Source organism: Taurulus bubalis (assembly GCF_910589615.1).
Source record: "Taurulus bubalis genome assembly, chromosome: 3".
Taxonomy (NCBI): Eukaryota; Metazoa; Chordata; class Actinopteri; order Perciformes; family Cottidae; genus Taurulus; species Taurulus bubalis.
Genome location: NC_136591.1, coordinates 35,176,999 through 35,196,586, shown reverse-complemented (window position 1 = coordinate 35,196,586; position 19,588 = coordinate 35,176,999). Strand labels below are relative to the sequence as shown.

Sequence of the window (19,588 nt, the reverse complement as noted above, 5' to 3'; positions counted from 1 at the left end):
ATTCCTCAGCCAGAGGTCTGACTCATCCTCTCTCTTCATGACTAAGCTGCTAAGGCACGGCCAGTAACCATTTAGAGCTTTTATGAGCAGGAAATTCACTTGCATAGGATCTTAAAAAAACAACAAGATTATAATAAATAAACTAAGAATTTGACAAAACGGAGGACCACAACAATGGCCTTTTCAGCGGTGCTCCGTTATGATCCCACGGTTCTGTTACCACAACCCACCTCACTTGGTTAAACGCCGATGTCGAGTGGAACACAAGTCCACCTTTTGTGTAATCGTGTCCACTTTCACTTCCAGACTCGCAGTCATTCCTTCCATCGTACAAGCCGGTTTCAGTCTCTTCAGAAATTCGTAGTAATGAGCTTGATATAATGACAATTCCCCCTCCCCTCGAATTAACATACATGTATACTTTTATTTGTAATCTTTTGCTGGTTCTCGGGCTCCACGATATAAGGAAGGAGTACAAATGACCGAGAGAAGCTCAATGGACGGCGCAAGAGGGAAAAGAGACTTTGTTTTTTTGCAGAGAGGGAGCCCCTACTTGATGTAGGATTAATTCTCCACTAGTAGAATAGGATCGTGAAGATGACAGGGCAGTGTAAGACCCTGAGGTTGGAAGTCAATTTTAAATTAGTTCATAATGGTTTTGTTTTGTTATTTGTCATTGTCACAATACTCGTGCATATGTAGCCAATACATACAGATCAAGCCGGTTTCAGTCTCGGTTTTGCATCCTTCCAGTTGTTTTTCTTGACAATCAATGAAAGCATCTATACCTTTGAACTGTGCCACATGTATTATATTTGTATGGATCCTACAAAGAAATATTGATTTCCAGTCATAATATTTACTTAGTTGGCTATTGATTCATTTATTCCTTTATTAATTGTAATTCCTTGATTTTCCAGGTGTTCTGTGAGATGGCATTCACAAGTGTTTTTCTTCAACACTAATAAAGTGGTCTTCTGTTTCATTTGGGTTTTCAGTGACCGTCTGCCCGTCTTTATGACTTGTAATTGAGCACCTTGTTTGGAGGTACCTACATGAATGATTTGATGGAGGCAAAAATTGTTCTGTAAATCAGGAAAGCGATTTGAGTTGTGTCCCGTTTGGATTTAACCGCTTTTTGCCACAAAATGGCACGCGAATGAAATATTACAATCTGAAAGAAAAGTAAGGACGTGTCAAACCCACATCAGCCGTCGGGCAAGTTCAAAGGTGATTTTCATTAGGTAACCTGCATCCTGATGTAAACCTGTTTGCACACAGTAAGGGCGGAGGAGTAATGACAAACGTTTGCCTATGTCTTGAATAAGCTGCAGACCAAACAACCTGTCTGGCTCTGGCAAGTTCCTCCGCACCTTGTTTGAAGCTACCTACACGAATGATTTGATGGAGGCATAAATTGTTCTGTAAGTTGGGAAAGCGATTTGAGTTGTGTCCCGTTTGGATTGAACTGCTTTTTGCCACAAAATGGCACGCGAAAGAAAAATAACAAAAAAAGTCAAACCCACGTCAGCCGTCGGGCAAGTTCATTAGGTTAGTCTTCACCTGGAATTTGAATGGAGTGGTTCTGGATGTATGTGAACACACATTTCCCACATACCAAGCCTCACCCTCATGGCACGAGTTGCGAAATAAACCAACAGGCAGAATGCCAGCAGCAACTTAGACACCTGGGAGACGTCTTTTTTACAGCAGGACTCCACGGTGTGATCAACGGGTTGTCCAACGACAGCTTTGTGATATTTTCATTCAGAATTGTGGGATTGGTTGGTTATATATATATATATATATATATATATATATATATATATATATATATATATATATATATATATATATATATATATATATATATGTATATATGCGCTGCGTTCAGGGAAGGCGGTAAGAAACGGACAGCCCTGTGTTCCAGAATTGTTACAGGCGATCATAACGTTGATAATTGAGTTTCAAATGTATATAATTCAGTGATAAACACATTTCCCTGTAAAATCTTCACAGTAAAGGTCCCCTGTTATTTTTGCTGATCACGTTTTTTACCTGCAGTATTACTAAACTTGTCTTATTGAAGAAAAGCCGCCAACAAAGCTCAGCTAATTCAGTGATGAACACATTTTCCTAAGACGTTTTCACAATAAAAGTTCTCCTTTATTTTGTCCTTCAAACGTAGGCTTTCATCAGCAGTAACTTTACAGGTCTCAGCTGTGTTCCGGCCCCGGTTTTCCCTCCTCTCTTCACGTTGCTCTCCTCGGTAGGGGAAGATGAAAAATTTCATTTAATAAACTGATCAGGTACAGACTTGACAGTTATTGCGTCCTGGCATGATCGGGTGACAAAAGTGGCGTTGAGACGAACATTACCACGGCTAAAGAGGCTCAACTGCACAGCACCATCGTCAATGTTATCAATTAGACCTGCGCTCCTCCTACTATGTCTGTAAAGGTCTCTTCTGACCCTGATTGTGGTTTTCAGTGTGAAGCAGCTGCAGGAAAGAGTGAGTTAACTTTAAACCACACCAGCCAAAGCATTCTCGAAATAGAGAGACAGGTCATCGGTGTTTATGATGTTATCTTTTATTACTCTACTCTCCTTTTAATACGTGTGCTGTTTTCTGTAAAGTGTACCGAGGCCTGCAAAACGGCACTATAAATAAATGCAAGTGCTTTAAAAGCAGGTCTCTGTGGCCTCATCTGCTTTCTGATTGCTCTTGTTCTCCAGCTGATTTTAGTTTTTTTTTCTAACTCAGCTTAGACAGTCAAAAAAAGACTTACGAAGTCTTGGATCTTGTGTGACAGTACCTCTGCTTTGTTAGGGGATCAAGCCCAGAACAAAACACCTTAATGTTTTATTCTTCAGAGGTTAGATTTTCTCAATAAAGAGATAAGATTATCCAAAGTTACCACATGCTTGGTGTTATCTCATTGCGTTTTGAAGATATTGACCAATGAAAGGTCAGAACTGTGGGATTGGTTAGTTTGCACTCAACACATCAATACTCAAATCCACCACCGTTGGGCAGAATCAACACACTTGCAAGATATTAATCACAAATGTATTTGTCTAATCAGAACAAAACTTGCGGGACATGTTTCAAAACAACGTTGTGTATATATATGTTTTAATCTGCCAATAGGTTGCCAGTTTCAAACACGCAATAAAGCGTGTGGCCCAGCACATATCGTGTGTTGGCTTGAATCCCCGGGAATCACCGCTTGTGGCAATATTTTTAACGATTTGTACATTCAAAGTAAAATCCAACCACAAATCTGCTGCGATGTTGATTCAACACTGTTGTCTGCAAGAAGAAAAAGAGATCTACATAACACTTTGTCTGTTTTTCTACTCTACCTTGAGAAATGATGCTAGTTCTCTTGAGAAAATACTTTCAAACCGGCAGAGGCGACATCTGTCCTCGCTAAAATTGTCGCTTCATGTGTGACCAGCGCTCCCACAGCAGCAACGCTGTGTCTCTGACCTTTGTCCCCTTTTCTGCCGGTTGGCTGCGATGCTGGAAATTCAGGAATGTGTCTTTGCATACCGTAGCGCTGCAAGTACACTTTAACTCACTGCCGATCACTTTCCAAAGCATACCATTGTGTTTTTGGGGGGAATTCTGATATGTTTTTTGCAGACAGCCGCTGGTTTACCCTGGAGTAAATCAGCCTGCAGACTTGGGGCTTTGAAACAAAACAGGCTTGAACATGCAAGCCGCGACCCCGTTGAACCCACACACACGAAGGTTGAAAGGTGACTTGGGTTAAAAGAAAACTGCTGGTGAAGAAAGAGCAGCCGTGAAGATGCAACATCTTGTCAGCTTGTTGAATGTTCTCGTGCAGCTCGAGGTCATGACAAATACTCCGAAGGTAAACTGCAGCGAGGTTCGCTCAGTGCCACTGAGTGTGTTTGCACGGTGTCGCTGACAATGTTTGCACTGGAAAGCAGAGGCCGTCCGTGGAGTAGCGGCTCCCTGGCATGTTTAATGGGGCCACATTTGCTCTCTAGCAGTATCTGAGAGGACCGGCTGCGTGCCCACTCGCCCTCAGGCTGCACCAACGGACTGTGGAGACAGGACGGTAATAGGAAGTGATAGCTGGCACCGGCACCAGCAATCTCCAGCAGCGAGTTGACATCGTTCTGACATGATGTTATGTTCTATGTCAGGCTACGTCGCGGATGGATTGTTTTGGTTTTTTAAGTGTGAGTCACCGTGGCAAAATGTTGTCCAGGAGACACCTGCCGTGCCGGGAACTATACCACAGGAGAGGTTTGGAGTCCTTTGCCGGCTGTTTCTATTTCTGTCTGTTTGTCTGAAGTATGAGGTAGGAAGTGGGGGAGGGGTCATTGTCGCCCCCCTCCCCCTTCCCGTTGCGGCTGGTGTGATCACACCACAAAGACGGTCTCTTGCGAAACGTATTTCGCCACTTTGGCCTTAATTAATGGCCGTGGTGGTGAGGCAAAGATACTTGTGTGAGGGTAAAGAGACAGGTGTTGGGCCCGCTGATTTGACCTGCTGACCAACACCAACGGTTTGACCTGAGACCTTGAGAGTGGTACATTTAGAGGAGCATGAAGTGTAAAGCTGTCTCTGTTTAGTCACCAGCTTGATGCATCTGGATCTACGTGTCCACCATCGGCAGACAGTCAAGTCAAGCTTTTCAGATTCATTCAGATGCCTTGGGAGATCTGTGTAAAGTTGCACAAATCACTATTTATGCTATTTATGGTGTTTATCTAACTTGTGAATTAACAGAAACATACAAAACAATTGTTGTTTGAGACAAACAAACAAACAATAGTGTAAAAAACATTTTTTTTTTTACAGTTTTGCCCATATATGGATTAGTATGGATTAAACAAATAGTGCTGCAGCATTCCTGCAGCCCGAGATTTGTTGTTGAATGTGTTTTTGGTTGGATGCCTTAAAATAAGGTCTGTGGTTAACAGGATATGACGAGACTATAATGTATTGTTCTACAATATAAAATACATCCATAAATATCTCACTTTTTAATTTGAAAGCTTTTGCTTGTCTTAAAAAAGGCAGTGATCCAACAAACGCAGTGATCTAATGCTGCGTTAAACCAAATGCAGCGTGAATGTGACACAAAGTAAATTACATGCAAAGTCAATGCACAGACGTGATAGGTTGCAAAAAAGCGAATTTTCCGCCGGGCGGCGCGAATGAGTTGAAATTTTCCAACTCTGGCGAAAAAATTGAGTTACGTCAGCCAATCAGCGTTGAGAAGCTCCGCCCGTCATCACCGGCGTTCTGCTGTTGCTGAATCAAACTGCTGCTTGTCCGCTTGAAGTAGCGCTGGCAGCAGCCGTCATCCAGACGCTGTTGTGGGACTACGGATAATACTATGAACCCAGACACCATGGAGTTTGATGTTCCGACGTATGTGGAATTTACACAACAAGTATAAAGCAGAACTGGTGGTTTTACAGAGATAAGCCACGGAGATAAGCCACGCCCCTTTTCAGGCACGAGTAACATTTGCAACACAGCTTTTTTGTCGAGCGAGTAAACTTACGCGGTAAACGCGGCGCGAATATTTGCAACGCGGTTGGTGTGAACGCAGCATAACAAACGCCGTGATCTAACAAACTAAAACTCTAATAATAAAAAAAGAGTTGTAACTTACAGCGATTTCCCGACAAGCAGACATCGATATTCCAGTGCCTTCTATTTGTTTCAGTGCGTAGTCCTTCTCATCTTTCCTGTTGGGATGAAAAGAGAAAATTGGAGAGGAACATTATTTTCTTTCTCAGTGTCTTTTTTAGCATCAACATCTTGTGCTCAGTTGTCGCCCCGGTCACGGCCTCCCTACACCAGAATCATGTTTCCCCCGATGCAAAGACGGAAGTTCACGATTCAAACGACACAGCTGCTTAGCTTGGCAGCATTTCAGCCACTGCTTTCACTTTCTAGCATTTTTTTTTTTTATCATATTTTGAGCATGAAAAGCAGTTCAAAAGGTAAATGTGAGAAGGCCGGGCTTAGCAGGCAGATATCGATTCATTGAGATAAGCAGTGTTCCGGCGCGTGAAATACAAAAGGAAACTATTCCTATAAAAAAAAAAGAAATAAAACAGTGAAAATCATTCTTTCTTCATTCTGCGGTCCCTGCGGTGCTAAGACGAAAGCCACTTCAACCTAATTTTGCACTGGAGATGGTCATGGCGTAGCCGGAGCTCTCGGGCACACATCTCTAATACTAATTGAGCTGCACGAATGCTCAGAGGAGCTCCTCACACTTTATCTTTTGGTCAGTAAATAAAATTTCCTCATATGAATTTAGTGAAATTCAGATAAGGAAGTAGAAACTCCGCTGTGCAAAAGCAGTGGGGGAAAAAATTACAAAAATGAACTCCAACAGCTTTTTTAACAGGCTTTTTTTTCAATTTACAAAAGTTCTGAGCACTGCTCTCTTAAAGGGGAACACCGCCGAAATGAAGACTACCAATATCTCAATAGCGTGGGAACATTAAATCAATATCTGTGAACATTGAGCACGTTTGAGTTTCAGAGAGATTTGAGAGTTATCCTACTTTTTGGACTTTTAAGGGGAAATTTATGAATTTCGAAAATGGTCGTTGTTCCCCTTTAACGCCTGATACATGAAGCCAACTTCATAAGAGTCTGAGGGCTCACATGTTAAATTTTGTAATCGGAATTAATCTGTAAATTAATTTCTCCGCTCATCAATTGATTTCTTGCTCTTTAAACTGTCAGAAAATACTGAAGCCCAATGACACAGAATGCATGTTAATTGTTGATTGCATCTTCAGATGTTTTGTTTCAGTTCATATAAAACAAAAAAAGCAGCATATCAAATGAATTCTCTTTTATCCAATCATTTGAATTTACACTGTGTATCTTTTTTTTATGTGTGAGAGGCACTTTGCAAACTATTTTTTGAAAGCGCAATATAAATAAAGTGTATTATAATTTTGATTTAAGAGGAGCAGATTTGATTGACAAATGTCCCAAACAGTTCATTGATAATCAAAATGTGTGCGAATTAATCATTAATCTCTCAGAATAATGTTTCATGTGGCGGCGTAGATGTTTTGCAGCCGGTCGCCTTTGCTTGCGGGGGAGAAAATAACCACGGTTTGCCGAACGGCCAATCAGAGGACTCCTTCTCACCGACTGCCTCTGATGCCGATTCAACACGCTGGAACAGCTGCTCAGAGATCAAACAGTGAAGGACGCTGTAGCGAGATCCACTGCCGACGGTCAGCCGATCAACACCCTCCGGGTAACTGTTGACGTGGTCGGCCAGCCCGCACCACGGATGTTTTTGCTGGTTTCCTTGCGTGCAAGTGACGGCAGCAGCAAAAGGCCTCTGAAATGACATCGATTTGAAAGACAACCCAATGTCTTGGGGTCTGTTTGTAGTCCTGAGTACGTATTGATTGATTGATCAGGTTTGAGCAGGGAAACAGAGCGAAAGAGGAGGAACGCAATGACCCCAAATGTGGTCTGTGAACTCACCAGCTTTTTTTTAGGTTTAAAATGAGCTTGAAAACTGGGTACTTGGGAAGCAAACCGGTTGTAGTTGCCTTCTCTCAACTCGGGTCTCGTGTCTCTCTACTTGGTAATCGGACTGCAGACTGTAAGCAGAAAGGACGTCTGGCCTGGATGTCAATGGTAAATGTTAAATGGATTGAACTTGTATCGCGCTTTTCTAGTCTTCCAACCATTCAAAGAGCTTTAACACTACATGTCATCATTCCCCCATTAACACACTGATGACTGGGGCTACCATGCAAGGTGCCATCTGCCCTTCAGGACTCTAACATTCACTTCAAGTCCAAAACCCTTTCACAGGGAGAAAAAGGCCAGAAACCTCCGGGAGAACAACAGAGGACGGGCCCTCTCCCCGGATGGACAGAAGTACAATAGATGTCATGTGTACAGAATGAACCACGTAACAGAGGTACAGCACTTTCAATGCATACGATATAATTCATTAATATAATGAGAGTAGGAGGCATGATGAAAAAGTTACAACTACATCGACATGGAGCCCAGAATCATAGCCCTTATAGCGTATCCGCTGTACACAATCTTTATGTGTCGCAGTGTTTTATTAAAAATGTGATAACAGTGCCAAAACGATAGCGCACAGGTCATGTGGGCAGCAGAGAGATGCACCCACACTGGTGCTTTTGTTTATCGTAATGGCTTCTCCAAAGGCGCGAGGATTGTATGGAAACACTCCACCTACTTCTTTAAAACACTGGCAACATATCTTCACATCTTGTCTCAGGCACACGTCCTTTTTTTACTGCCAGCTGGGACTAACTTGGTGAAGTTGCAGTGCGTTGTTTCTTGGTGTGAAGCCGAGAAACATTTAAAAAACAGGCATGTGTGATAATTCATTTCTGGAACGTTGTGCGCTGGGGACAGAAAGGGTCTTGTCTACAGCCTCTGAGAATAGAAATGCAGGCTCTCCACATTCCAAGGACAGAAACAACCATAACAAGTTGTAGTATTGTGTCAAAAGTATTGAGGTGAATGTCAGGGCCATTGCTTTGAACGCAAAAAAATGTAGTAAAAGTAAAGTTATCTACTTGCTGTCCTTCTCAATGTTTCGTGTACATTGTACAGTCACTTCAAATTGAACAAGTTGATCTCTTGATGGATTTTATATATCATTTTGTAGTATCGGGAAAAAGCATGTAGAAGTAAAACACCGCTACAGCTACTAGCTACTTCACTTTCTTCTTAGGACAGTTAGACTGAATGCAAGGGCAGTCTGATGATGCATTTAACCGAGCAACAAGGTTTTATAACACCTGCATGAAACAATAACGCCTAAATTAGGAAAACCACTTAGTTGTTTTGTTGCCTAAACCTAAGTTTAGGTACCTATTTTAACCCAAAATGAAGAATTTGCCACCAAAACCTGAGCATGCTACCAAGACAAAGAGTCAGTATGTGACATGTTGGAATGAGTATGTGTTGGAATATATCAGCCGTCTCACTGTATTTCCTCTTTAATCTGCCCAGCGTCTTTTAAAGAAGCTAATTACACTGTATCCCCGGCACTAAATCCATAATACCCTTAAGGATGTGATTACCTCACAACATTAAACAAAGCTCTCAGTATTATGCCGGAGACGTCTGCCTGTGTTCACCTTTTGACCTCACGTCACGTCTGTATTATCCAATGTTGTAGCAGCGAACACGATAAGACCCCGCCTGAAGCCTTGACTCAGCTTTACAACCCGGCGAGTCAATGAAGAAGAGAGGAAATACAGAATCCAGAATATTCTGTGTACATAGAATACCTGTCTTTTAAGCTCAAATGTGAATAACATCGTGAACCCTAACGCCCTAACCCTAACCCCCTAACCCTAACCCAGGTTTATAAAATTGCCTTATTACAACTCTATGACAACATTACAATGTTATAACAACAGTGACGTGGTCATTAAAGGCACCAAAACCAATCTAAGATGTGGGATCAGTGCGTCACCACTTCAGACTATCACACTGTTTCTTACTTTGTTTGACCAGCAGCCCAGACAAACTAAGATACATGTTTAAAAATGAGAAGAAGAACAAGATGAGCAATGCACGCACTACTTTCAGTATGAAACCCATTTCACAATAGAGTAAAACGTCACGGTTTTAGGTACTATTATCAACTGGGCATTTGCCAATTGTACGGCTGTTGCAACAAATAGTGACACCGAAGAAGTGTATTTACGTTGTATTCACACGTGCATTGCACTGTCACGTGCTGGACGGTGGCAGTGTAAAGGCATTAAAAAAAGGAGGACAGGAGGAGGGAGAAGGGAGGAGGGAGGAAGGGGGGACCGTTGGCGAGTGAGTGCGTTACATGAAAACAAAAACATAGAGACACGAGTTATCCACTCCCAACGCCCCGGTCCACACACGGCCGCGGTGTCCGGAGAAAAAGCACCGTGTCCGTACAAACAACAACGTTCACGGTTATCTTACCCGTCTTTGCGTTTAGCTTTATAAACGTGCCCGTAGGTGCCGCGACCCACTTTGCAACCTTCATATTCGAACAGATCTTCCACCTTCTCTCTCTCGGCCGCCAGCTTTGTTTTGAAGTCGTAGTCCATTTCAACCCATAAATACGTCTTAATTTACAATAAAATAAAATATTAATTATCACATGCATTAATTAAATAATCTAGTCGTTTTATTCCCCCACCATTTCCTTGTTTGGGATTTTGGTCTGCTCCGCTTAATGTTCACTGGCTCGTTGACGTTTCTAATTGGCGCGCGAGGCACGCTGGGAAGTGTAGTTCTTTTGAGAGGCGCCGCGGTTCACCGGCTCGTTGAGCGGAGGAAGCGGAAACTACAGCCCGCGTTTTTTGCTGCGGGTTGTTACACTTTCCGTACCCACGAACGCTCATGAACAGTGGTTTGGATTTCATTGTGTACAAACAGGGTTGTTAGTTCAAAGTATATACTTTATACTCTTTATATATATTTTAAATTACATAGAAATATATATATATATATATACTTAATGTAATGGTCATGTAATTACCATACTATTATTGTCATGGTTAATGTAAAATTATTTATTTATTATCATCATGAATGGCAATTTCCAAAGCAAGATCCAACACAAATGTTTGTTTTTATTTGGTGTTACTTGCGGACGTATGCAGTTATAATGGATTATATAATACTGTTACAATACTGTTCTGAGTGGTATATATTATATTATCGTGCGACGCTACATAGCAGTAATAGCATACTCAGACATGTATTTGTTATGTACACAAGCAATACACACGTCAGAGAAGTACATGTTTACATAAACAGGTAAAAAAGCATATTGGAGCTCTAAATTATAGATAATATATAATTATATGTATTCACGCGTGCCACGTTTTTAAATAGGGTCTTACATGAACATTGCTTACTGTTATTTGAATATAATACTCTTCTTAAATGTTATTTGGTCTACTGTATGTGTGTGCACAAAACCATTGCAGGCTGTAAAGAAAATAAATAGAACGTCACGTGAGGAAACCCCTGTTTCCACCATGAGTGACGTGGCCCAAAACCAATCGCATGTCACAAACCAGAGTCCTACGACCTGGTTGGCCCAACACGAGACTGACGTAAGAGGACTACCATATAAATTCATCGCGCCATCTCCATTCAGTGCTCTACACAGTATGGCCGGCGATATTAGCTAGCACTCGCTAACGGTATTCTCTGAAAAAGGGAAGACGGTAACACAAGAAAATCAACACCTGGATTGCTTAAAGGACTGTACCTCAATAAATTATAACGGATCGAAGAAGGATTCATCAAGTTGTAAACGTTACAACCGAAGTTTAATATTTTTTGTTGGGTGTCTGTTGTCTCATGATGGAAGATAATGGTGCACATTTCTTCGAGGGGACCGAGAAGCTTTTGGAGGTGTGGTTCTCTCGGCAGGATGAGACCAAAGGAACCGGGGACCTCCGTACCATCCCAAGGTTTGTGCTCTTTGAACGTCTCTCAAAGTGTCGCGTCAGTCCTCGGCAGCAGCAGCATCAGCAGTAGCATATGGACATGTTTGCTGAAACGCCGGCCACATGCTTGGCTTCATTCTCACAATTCATTCGTGACATGGAACCAGTTTAACGTGACAACATGGTTTTGTTTTATTACATCCATAACTCCTTTATTCTATATAGTCGTGAGTTCATACTCCCGCTAGCTAGCCAGCCAGCTAGTTAGCTGGGGTCCATTCCTAGCTAGCAAGCCACATTTTGACACTAGCGCCGGCTACCAGGGAGCAAGCTAACACGGGCACTCGAAAATGGCCACCTCCCCCTTTACCAAGCTGAGTCATTCATTCTCCAGCACATGAAACCATGTTATATGGCAGTTATAAACGTCTGGCACGCTCCCTCGCCGGTTATGGTGAGCGGCAGCGAAACGGTAAACCGCTTAATAGCCGCCTTGAACGAAAGTTGGCACCCCGTTTATAGCTCACGGTTAACGCCAGCCAGCTAGCTAACTAGCTGGCTGGCTGGCTGGCTGGCTGGCTACTTCCAGGGAGAAAACGTACACACGTCCAGCCGTCGTCTGCTGGTTTCCCACTCGCGCGACTGTATAACTTGAACGCGCCTTAACAGCTAGGTTACCTGGCAACTCACCTTGGAGCCAACATTACACGGGCTGGATCCTTTTAATTAAAAAAAAAATTAAAAAGTCCATCTTTTATTTTCCCCTATCGGTGCGCACGCGTTTTATTGCCCCCGCATTGGTGTTGGGACAGTTTCACTAACCTTACATTAAAGTGCAACATATGTACACGACGCTATTTTATATACGTCGCCCAATAGCTCTTCGATAGTGTTGTGTTTCTTTTATTTTCTTCTTCTAAATGAATGGGGAGCTTATATTTGTCTGCGTCATTCAACTACGAGGGGGAGGGGGCTCTCTTAAGATGTCAAGCATGTGGTCGTCACCGCGTGTCTCCTGTGTGCGGCGACGCGAGCCACACCGACGGGTCACTAGTACAAGTCACAGCTCGCGTAAAGACCATGTTAGTTTCTGCTCAACCAGATGGCACATGTTTTGCATCCAAAGAGCGCGGATGCATGCACAGTATGATCGCTATGATTACACAGACGCCGGGAGTGAGCATGTTTTTTTTGTTTTGGCAGGCTGAGATCACATGGCTGTGCTTTTATCATGACGTTTATCTTTTTTTTTTTTTAAACAAATCCACTGGCATGGCGGCCCCAAGACTTGCTGTTAGAGTTCGGCCGCTATCGCATGAAGGACCCCCCCCCCCTTCCCCTTAGTTCTGGTCACGTTCCCAGCCATGTAGGCGCTCTCCTCCCAGTGCCTGTGATTGGTTAGAGGGGTCTCCCCTACTGTGATTTGCTCAGAGGCACTTGGCTGCGTTCAAGTCTGGCCCAGGCAATGGGACATTCTGAGAAATTAATGGTTAAAAAAAAAGTATGTTGACACAAACTTTATTTATTGCTGTGCTTGTGCCAATCAGATGGCTTGCAATATCACTGAGGCGGGTCATATCAGCGTTTTGTGCTTAATGTCATGACCACTGAGGGTAGTTGGGGATCCTTCAGTGTGAGAGTAGGGCAACTGGAAGTGTTAGTGGGAAGGCATGGTTAGCTGTTTAAAAAACAGCCAAGTTGCATATTTTCTCTTGATTGCAATCGCTTGACACCATCTGTCAGAGCGCTGCTGTATCATTAAGAGAAATGGCAAGTTTCAAGGCTGAAACGGGTGACTTTTGTGGCCATTAGCCAGATCACTAGAGGTCGGGTGTTTTAGGAAAGTGTGTGGCCGTTCGGGTGAATGAGGCCCGGCATTAATTTACAGCCAGAGGGCAGATTAACAGCTCAAGAGGGGACGCTGTCGGGTGGATCAGGCTCTTGCTGGGCATCGGCCAATGTCCAAATAAGTCCACAAGGGCACCCGATTCATAAATGTGGAGCTCGCTCACATTACCTCCGCCGTCCTGCCCTCGGGGGGCCCTGCAGCAGTCTAACCACCCCTGAAGGCCGGTTCATGTTGGGTCTACACACTCCTGAATGTAGACCCTAGCCCCCATCTGCTCTGTAGCTAAATGTTTAGTCATGACATCTTGCGTTTTTATCTGAAGTGACTTGACGCTGTGCCACTAGACCTCTCTCTTCCACGAATCCGTCATCTCGTGTCTGGTGACATGGATGAAAACTCTCCAGTGCTCTTTTTCTCCGTGGAGAATCTGATCCTTCTGAGCGACCAGAAATAGCCTGTGGTGTGCATTTCACACTGAAACGGGACCTGTCTCCGGTAACGTCGGGCCTCTGCTATGATCCAGCACGTTGCAACACCTCTGATGTCATCAAGGAGTAAAGGAAATAAAAAATCCTCGTTTGTTTGCACGATAAGGGCTAGAAAAGGTCCTTAAGCTCCACTTTTTTTCCACTGTTAAAACCACATTTGACCACATTGCGACCAGAGAGGGTCAAATGGTTGAGGTGTCTATAATGCCGATCAGTCTGGCGCAGTATTGTTTGCTTCTGCTTTAGGCTAAAGTTGGGAAAAGGAGACTTTTGATTGCCAGGGTTGCCATTGGCGACTTGTACTTGGCCTTTTGTTGCAATCGGTAGCAGGGGCCACTTTTTGAACATCGGTAGGGACGGCTAACGGCAAAACGTGAACCTCCAAAAATAGAATGTCACTTGTTTATTCGTTGTATTGGTGATATTTAAATCTCGGCATTAACAGTCTGAACCAGGCGATGCTGCCATTGCTTTGGTCCGTTTGCATCCTACGCAGACACATATGTTTTAGAGATGAGGAAGTTGTCACGCGAATTTTTCGCCAGAGTTCAAACTCTCGTTCCGCGGAAAATTCTCTTTTTCGCAAACTATCATGTCTGTGCATTGACTTTGCATGTAATTTGCTCGCGCGTCAAATTCGCAACGCGTTTGGTGTGAACGCAGCATTAGTCCTGACCGACTCACCTAAATCAGGAACAAATGAGCAAATTGATTCAACTGACAAAGAACCAGGTGAAAACAAAAAGGAAATGGCGTAGCGTCCTGGCTTCTTTTGAGCTGGATGGAAAATGATTCAGCAAGCCACAAAACATTTATGCAAACGCAATCGCCTCCCTTTTACTCCTGAATTTCGGCAAAGTACGTGACTGATTGCTCACTTCTGCTTTCTGACCGGTGCTGTCGAGACTATTTTGCGTTCCCCAGAAAAGGGCTGTCGACTCCCGTCCAATCTCTCGGGAGAGTGAACTATGCAACACTGGCTGCTGGCGAATTCTCCATTAAGCGGTGTCCGTCTCGACCGGCTCTCTGCGCGGCTGTGCTTCCCACTGTGGACGCTGGGAATGGGCCCAGGCTGCCCTTCCCGAGGTTGTAATGAGAACGTGACGCAGCTACTTTTGCACTGCAGCTGTCTTGAGCGATGGTTGGTACTGTCGTCGTCAAGGAGAGTGCTGACAGTTGCCTGCTCGTGTCTGAGATTAGTTTTTTCAGTTTGATGACGTGGGGCCGATATCATCAACCCTTTCCATATCTATTTGAGATTATTATTTGGTTCCTTTCTTACCTCCCACAGCACCGTAATCCATCCCTCACTGTTGTGACTTACGCTGGAGAGCATGTGCCTTCCTTGTGAAAAGATATGGTCAAACTATAAGACTGTATATAAGAAGTGAACATGGTCATTGTGATGTCACATCATGCCATTTTCGCAACCAGGGAACGGAAGTGATACCTTAGTTGACATTCCACTTTAATATATTTTAATATACGTTTTCATGGATGTAGCTAAACTCGTGTCCACAATGTTTACTGAGGTAATGAATCGAGTGAGAAGCAGTCATTTTCAACTCCACTTTGTCTAGTGTGTGGGGGGAAAACCCCAAGTTGTAGTGGGATTTACTTCCATGTATTTACCAAAGTGCTAACATTTAATTTGTCTCTCTCTTTTTAGGTTTGAGTGGGACAAACTTTTGGAGAATGTGCATTGTTTGATCATAAGTGTGACAAAGTCTGACAAGCAGGAAGCTTATATACTCAGGTGAGTGCCGGGTCTTTTTTTACACGCAGTACGTCTCCTCTGTTTCCCCAACTGATTAACAAGGTAGGCAGGATTAGACAGCGGTCACCTGTAAGCCGCTTGCTTTCGACAGCGCCGTCTCTGTCTCGGGTGACGAGAGGTCACAGGCGAGTTCTGCACAGCCTTCATTGTATGGATTGGATCCATGGTGGATGTAACAATAATTTTTATTTTTTTTTTTAATTGAGAAGAATCATTTAAAAACATGACAATCTGTGATATGAAAAACACATTTGAGCAAACAAAATGACTGATTGTCAAGCGGTATAGTGCAGGTGAAGTAGTATTCCCAAATACTTACATTTCTTGTAACAAACATTCGAATGGGTTGGGGTTTTATACAAGCATGTTGTGCAACAGCGCTGTCGAAGTGCACCTGCCCTGTAATTACTGCTCCCGTGTGGTTTAAGCCTCCACTTGGCAAGTTTAAACAAATATTTGGTCCCGCTGACATCCATATTTACAAGGTGATTTGCTCAGTGGACCTAAAAGGAAGGAGGAAAACGCAGCATCAGCATCACATGAGTGGAATAATCTCTTTGTATAACCCATTACACGTTGAGTATGGTTCCAGACCTGTGTTCTTTTGCTTCCACAGTGAGAGTAGCATGTTTGTCTCCAAGAGACGTTTCATTTTGAAGACATGCGGAACCACCCTCTTACTGCAAGCACTGGTGCCTCTGCTGGAACTCGCCAGGGAGTACTGCGGTTTCGATGCCATCGAGGTACATCCCTTTTGAGCAACTGTGACAACAGCGCTTCACTCCTGAAATACCTGTTGTCTTATTTACTTGAAACGTCTGCTCAACTGTCTAGTATCACATTATTGAATTGTATCATTACCTGATGCCTGCAGCTCTTCATCTCTCTCATTTTTCTTTTTTTGTGTGCAGAATTTCTTCTACTCCCGCAAGAACTTTATGAAGCCAACCCATCAGGAGTTCCCTCATCGAAACTTCCAGGAGGAAGTGGACTTTCTCAGCCAGATTTTCCCAAGTACGCAACATTTTAGAACTTTGAGCACCACCCTCCTTTTTAAGTCTGCTTCATTTTACCTTCCTGAAAAAATGCTCTGAAAATGCATTTGAAAGAAATCAAAATGGTACAGCGCTTCTAGTACGGTTGCATTTTTCTTTCTCTCCCCCCTCCCCCCCCGAAGAGTGTTCCACCAATCCCGTCTTTCCATGCTGTGATTGGTTAGGTATGTCTTCATCCACACACTCTGGTCACAGTATAGGAAAGAACATTGCTACCGCTAAATAAGTGCCAACTTCGTTATTTTCTGTAACCGCTGTAGCATCAAAGCATGGTGGAACTAGCCAGCTGCAAAATGAGTCAAATTTAACAACCTAATGCTTCATCCACACGCTCACGTCACAGCGTATGAAATCAAATTGCAACCAACAGATAATCTGCCAATCACAGCCGTTACTAGCCAATTGCAGCAAAGTAGGGCGGGACGAGGCATTTAGGCGACACAATTCCCTTTTTATACAGTCTGCAGAACCTGTAAATATATTTCATGAAGTTTATTTTGTTTGCCGTTATCAATTATTCAATAATCAGTTTGTTCTTTTCCATATACTGTATCCCTTTAACTATTGTTAGACGATTGGTACAGTCAATGAGGCAAAAGGGCATTTGATTATCTTAGCTGCATGTAACTCCTGTGGTGAAATCAATCGATATCGCACGGTCGTGCCCAGACTCGCGCGCTAGTTTAGGAACCTTTTTAGCACACTCTAAATTAAACCACTTCAGCAGATTGCGTTGCCATTGGTTCGCAATACCCGAGCCCCTTGCATATCTGTTGTGGCGTAAAATGGGACGGCTGAAGAAGTTGCCTTGTGCCACAGAAATCCAATAGAAGCTGCATGCAATCCCATAAGTATTTGAGATTGTCTGGTGTACGGTTGCTGCTGTAAGTCAAACCTCTTTTCTTTTCGCTCCCTCCAGATGGTGCAGCCTACTGTATGGGACGTTTGAACTCTGACTGCTGGTAAGCTCCACACACTTTGCCATACTGTTTGAAACTTCATGTATTGTCCACACCGTGTTGCTAACATCAGTGGATGTTTTGGTAACAGAAATATATAGTCGAAGGAATTGCCTTGTTTCTCTCGGGAGTAAAACTCCAAATACTAGTGCTAGAAAAGGAAATTGCTTCCAAAGTGTGCCTCTGATTACAGAGTCGCTTCTGTGTTGTTCTAAATTCGGCCACCGCAGGATGTTGCTACACGGTGATGACTCGTGGTATAAAAAGGTCTAGTCTGTTTTCTGGGTATTTCTGATTTTATGAAAGCCCTTTGAGGAGCACTTTCTGTCGTGACGTCATTAACTTTGACCCTTCCTCCTGACTTTTAAAGGTCGACTCCATCTGCGTCATTTTCTGGGTTTTTCAAAAGGAAACGCCGACTTAGCCGTTAGCAAAAAGCAGTGCCGTAACTTACCAAAGAAATCTATCCAATCAGGTTATGAATGAGTACATTTTGGTTACACTCCTATGTTCTGTGGGTAATATAATTGTTCTTGTCAATGGAGACTTTGACGAGTACGATATCCGTGTACGTTAAATAGCTTCTTCAAAGACTCCATTGGGAAAAAGAAAACCAAGTGATTTTAAGTCTCAGTTGTTTGTATAATTGTGTGACTTTGGGTTTCGTGGCCGCCACACGTCAGTGACTTGCTTAGCCACCGTACCGCTTGGGGGACAAATGGCATTTACTCACTTGAACCGATATTTTAACTTGTTTTTATTGTGGCATAAAAGCCCGCCCTTTTTTTTTTAATTGAATAACTTCTTCGCTGTCTGCCACCCGCAGGTACCTGTTTACCCTGGACTTACCAGAGTACTGGGAGAACAAGCATGCGGATCAGACGCTGGAAGTTCTGATGAGCGACCTCGATCCAGCCATTATGGACCAGTTCTATATGAAAGATGGTGTTTCTGCAAGTGATGTCACTCGTGTAAGTAGAGTCTCGCTGTCGCACAACAAAGCCCGCCTGGAGTTGTGGCGAAGTCCTGGTTTTGAGACGCACTTCTCTTGTTGCAGATGAGTGGAATTCGTGACCTGATACCAGGTTCTGTGATCGATGCCACAATGTTCAACCCTTGTGGATACTCAATGAATGGAATGAAGACCGATGTGAGTTTCCTCGTTTGAGTTGCCCGGCGCCTTTTATCGTCACCCCAAACTGCCGCGAGCGTCTCTGTAACGCGGCGCTCTCTCTGCTTGTGTCGTCCCCTCCAGGGAACCTACTGGACCATCCACATCACCCCGGAGCCGGAGTTCTCCTACGTCAGCTTTGAAACCAACCTCTCCCAGACGTCGTACGACGACCTGGTCAGCAAGGTGGTGGATGTGTTCAAGCCAGGAAAGTTCGTGACTACGCTTTTTGTCAATCAGGTATGTGTTTTTTTTTTTTTTTTAAATAAAGTACAACCTTGCTTCCATTGCTGGCTTTGAAATTAAAGTTGTTTTCTTCCCCCCCGCAGAGCTCCAAATGTCGCAGCGTCTTTTCTCCCGCCCAGAAGGTGGAGGGCTACAAGCGCCTCGACCGCCAGCTGGCTCAATTTAACGAGTACAATTTCGTCTTCACAAGTTACGCCAAGAGCCGCCAGCAGATCCAACAGAGCTGAGGGTTGAGGATGAAGAAGAGGCGTAAAAAGAAAGGCGGCCGCTCGGGGCTGCTCCCTCCCTGCGGCCGGCTTCTCCCCCCAGTAGAGAGCTTGTCGTCTTCCTCTTCCTCGTCCTCCTCCTCCCTCTTCCTCCGCCCCGGCTTAGCCTCGCGTTTGAGTTGTTTGCATTGTTGTACTTGTGACTTAGACCTCTTGCATGAAAGCTCTTCTCCCCGTTTCGATATTCTAGCTCACTCTTGCCGTGATCTTGAGGTGCATGTAGAGGAATTGAACACGCTCCATTTGCGGCCGCCCGCCCGCTCCCAGCGCGCCCGCCCCTTCCTGCAGGTGTCCCC

At 43.8% G+C, this 19,588-nt stretch overlaps 2 protein-coding genes across 4 annotated transcripts in view; one reads left to right on the top strand and one right to left on the bottom strand.

The window, feature by feature from the left end:
* The window catches only part of cdk19 (cyclin dependent kinase 19), a gene marked incomplete at both ends in the record, with an annotated part of 39,853 nt that extends 29,728 nt beyond the window's left edge, over positions 1–10,125 (bottom strand). For all 3 annotated transcript variants that reach the window (XM_079214899.1, XM_079214900.1, XM_079214901.1), the window contains 2 exons: positions 5,664–5,739; positions 9,998–10,125. In XM_079214899.1, the coding sequence (XP_079071025.1) occupies positions 5,664–5,739; positions 9,998–10,125 (204 nt within the window). The remainder of the gene's footprint in view (positions 1–5,663; positions 5,740–9,997) is intronic.
* A 1,267-nt stretch (positions 10,126–11,392) lies between these two features.
* On the top strand, positions 11,393–19,253 carry amd1 (adenosylmethionine decarboxylase 1; the record flags this gene model as incomplete). The annotated part of the gene is made up of 9 exons (XM_079215378.1): positions 11,393–11,505; positions 15,488–15,574; positions 16,212–16,338; positions 16,507–16,609; positions 17,570–17,612; positions 18,436–18,580; positions 18,667–18,759; positions 18,865–19,020; positions 19,110–19,253. 9 exons carry the CDS (start codon positions 11,393–11,395, stop codon positions 19,251–19,253), a joined length of 1,011 nt encoding a protein of 336 aa, XP_079071504.1.
* Positions 19,254–19,588: the final 335 nt, after the last annotated feature.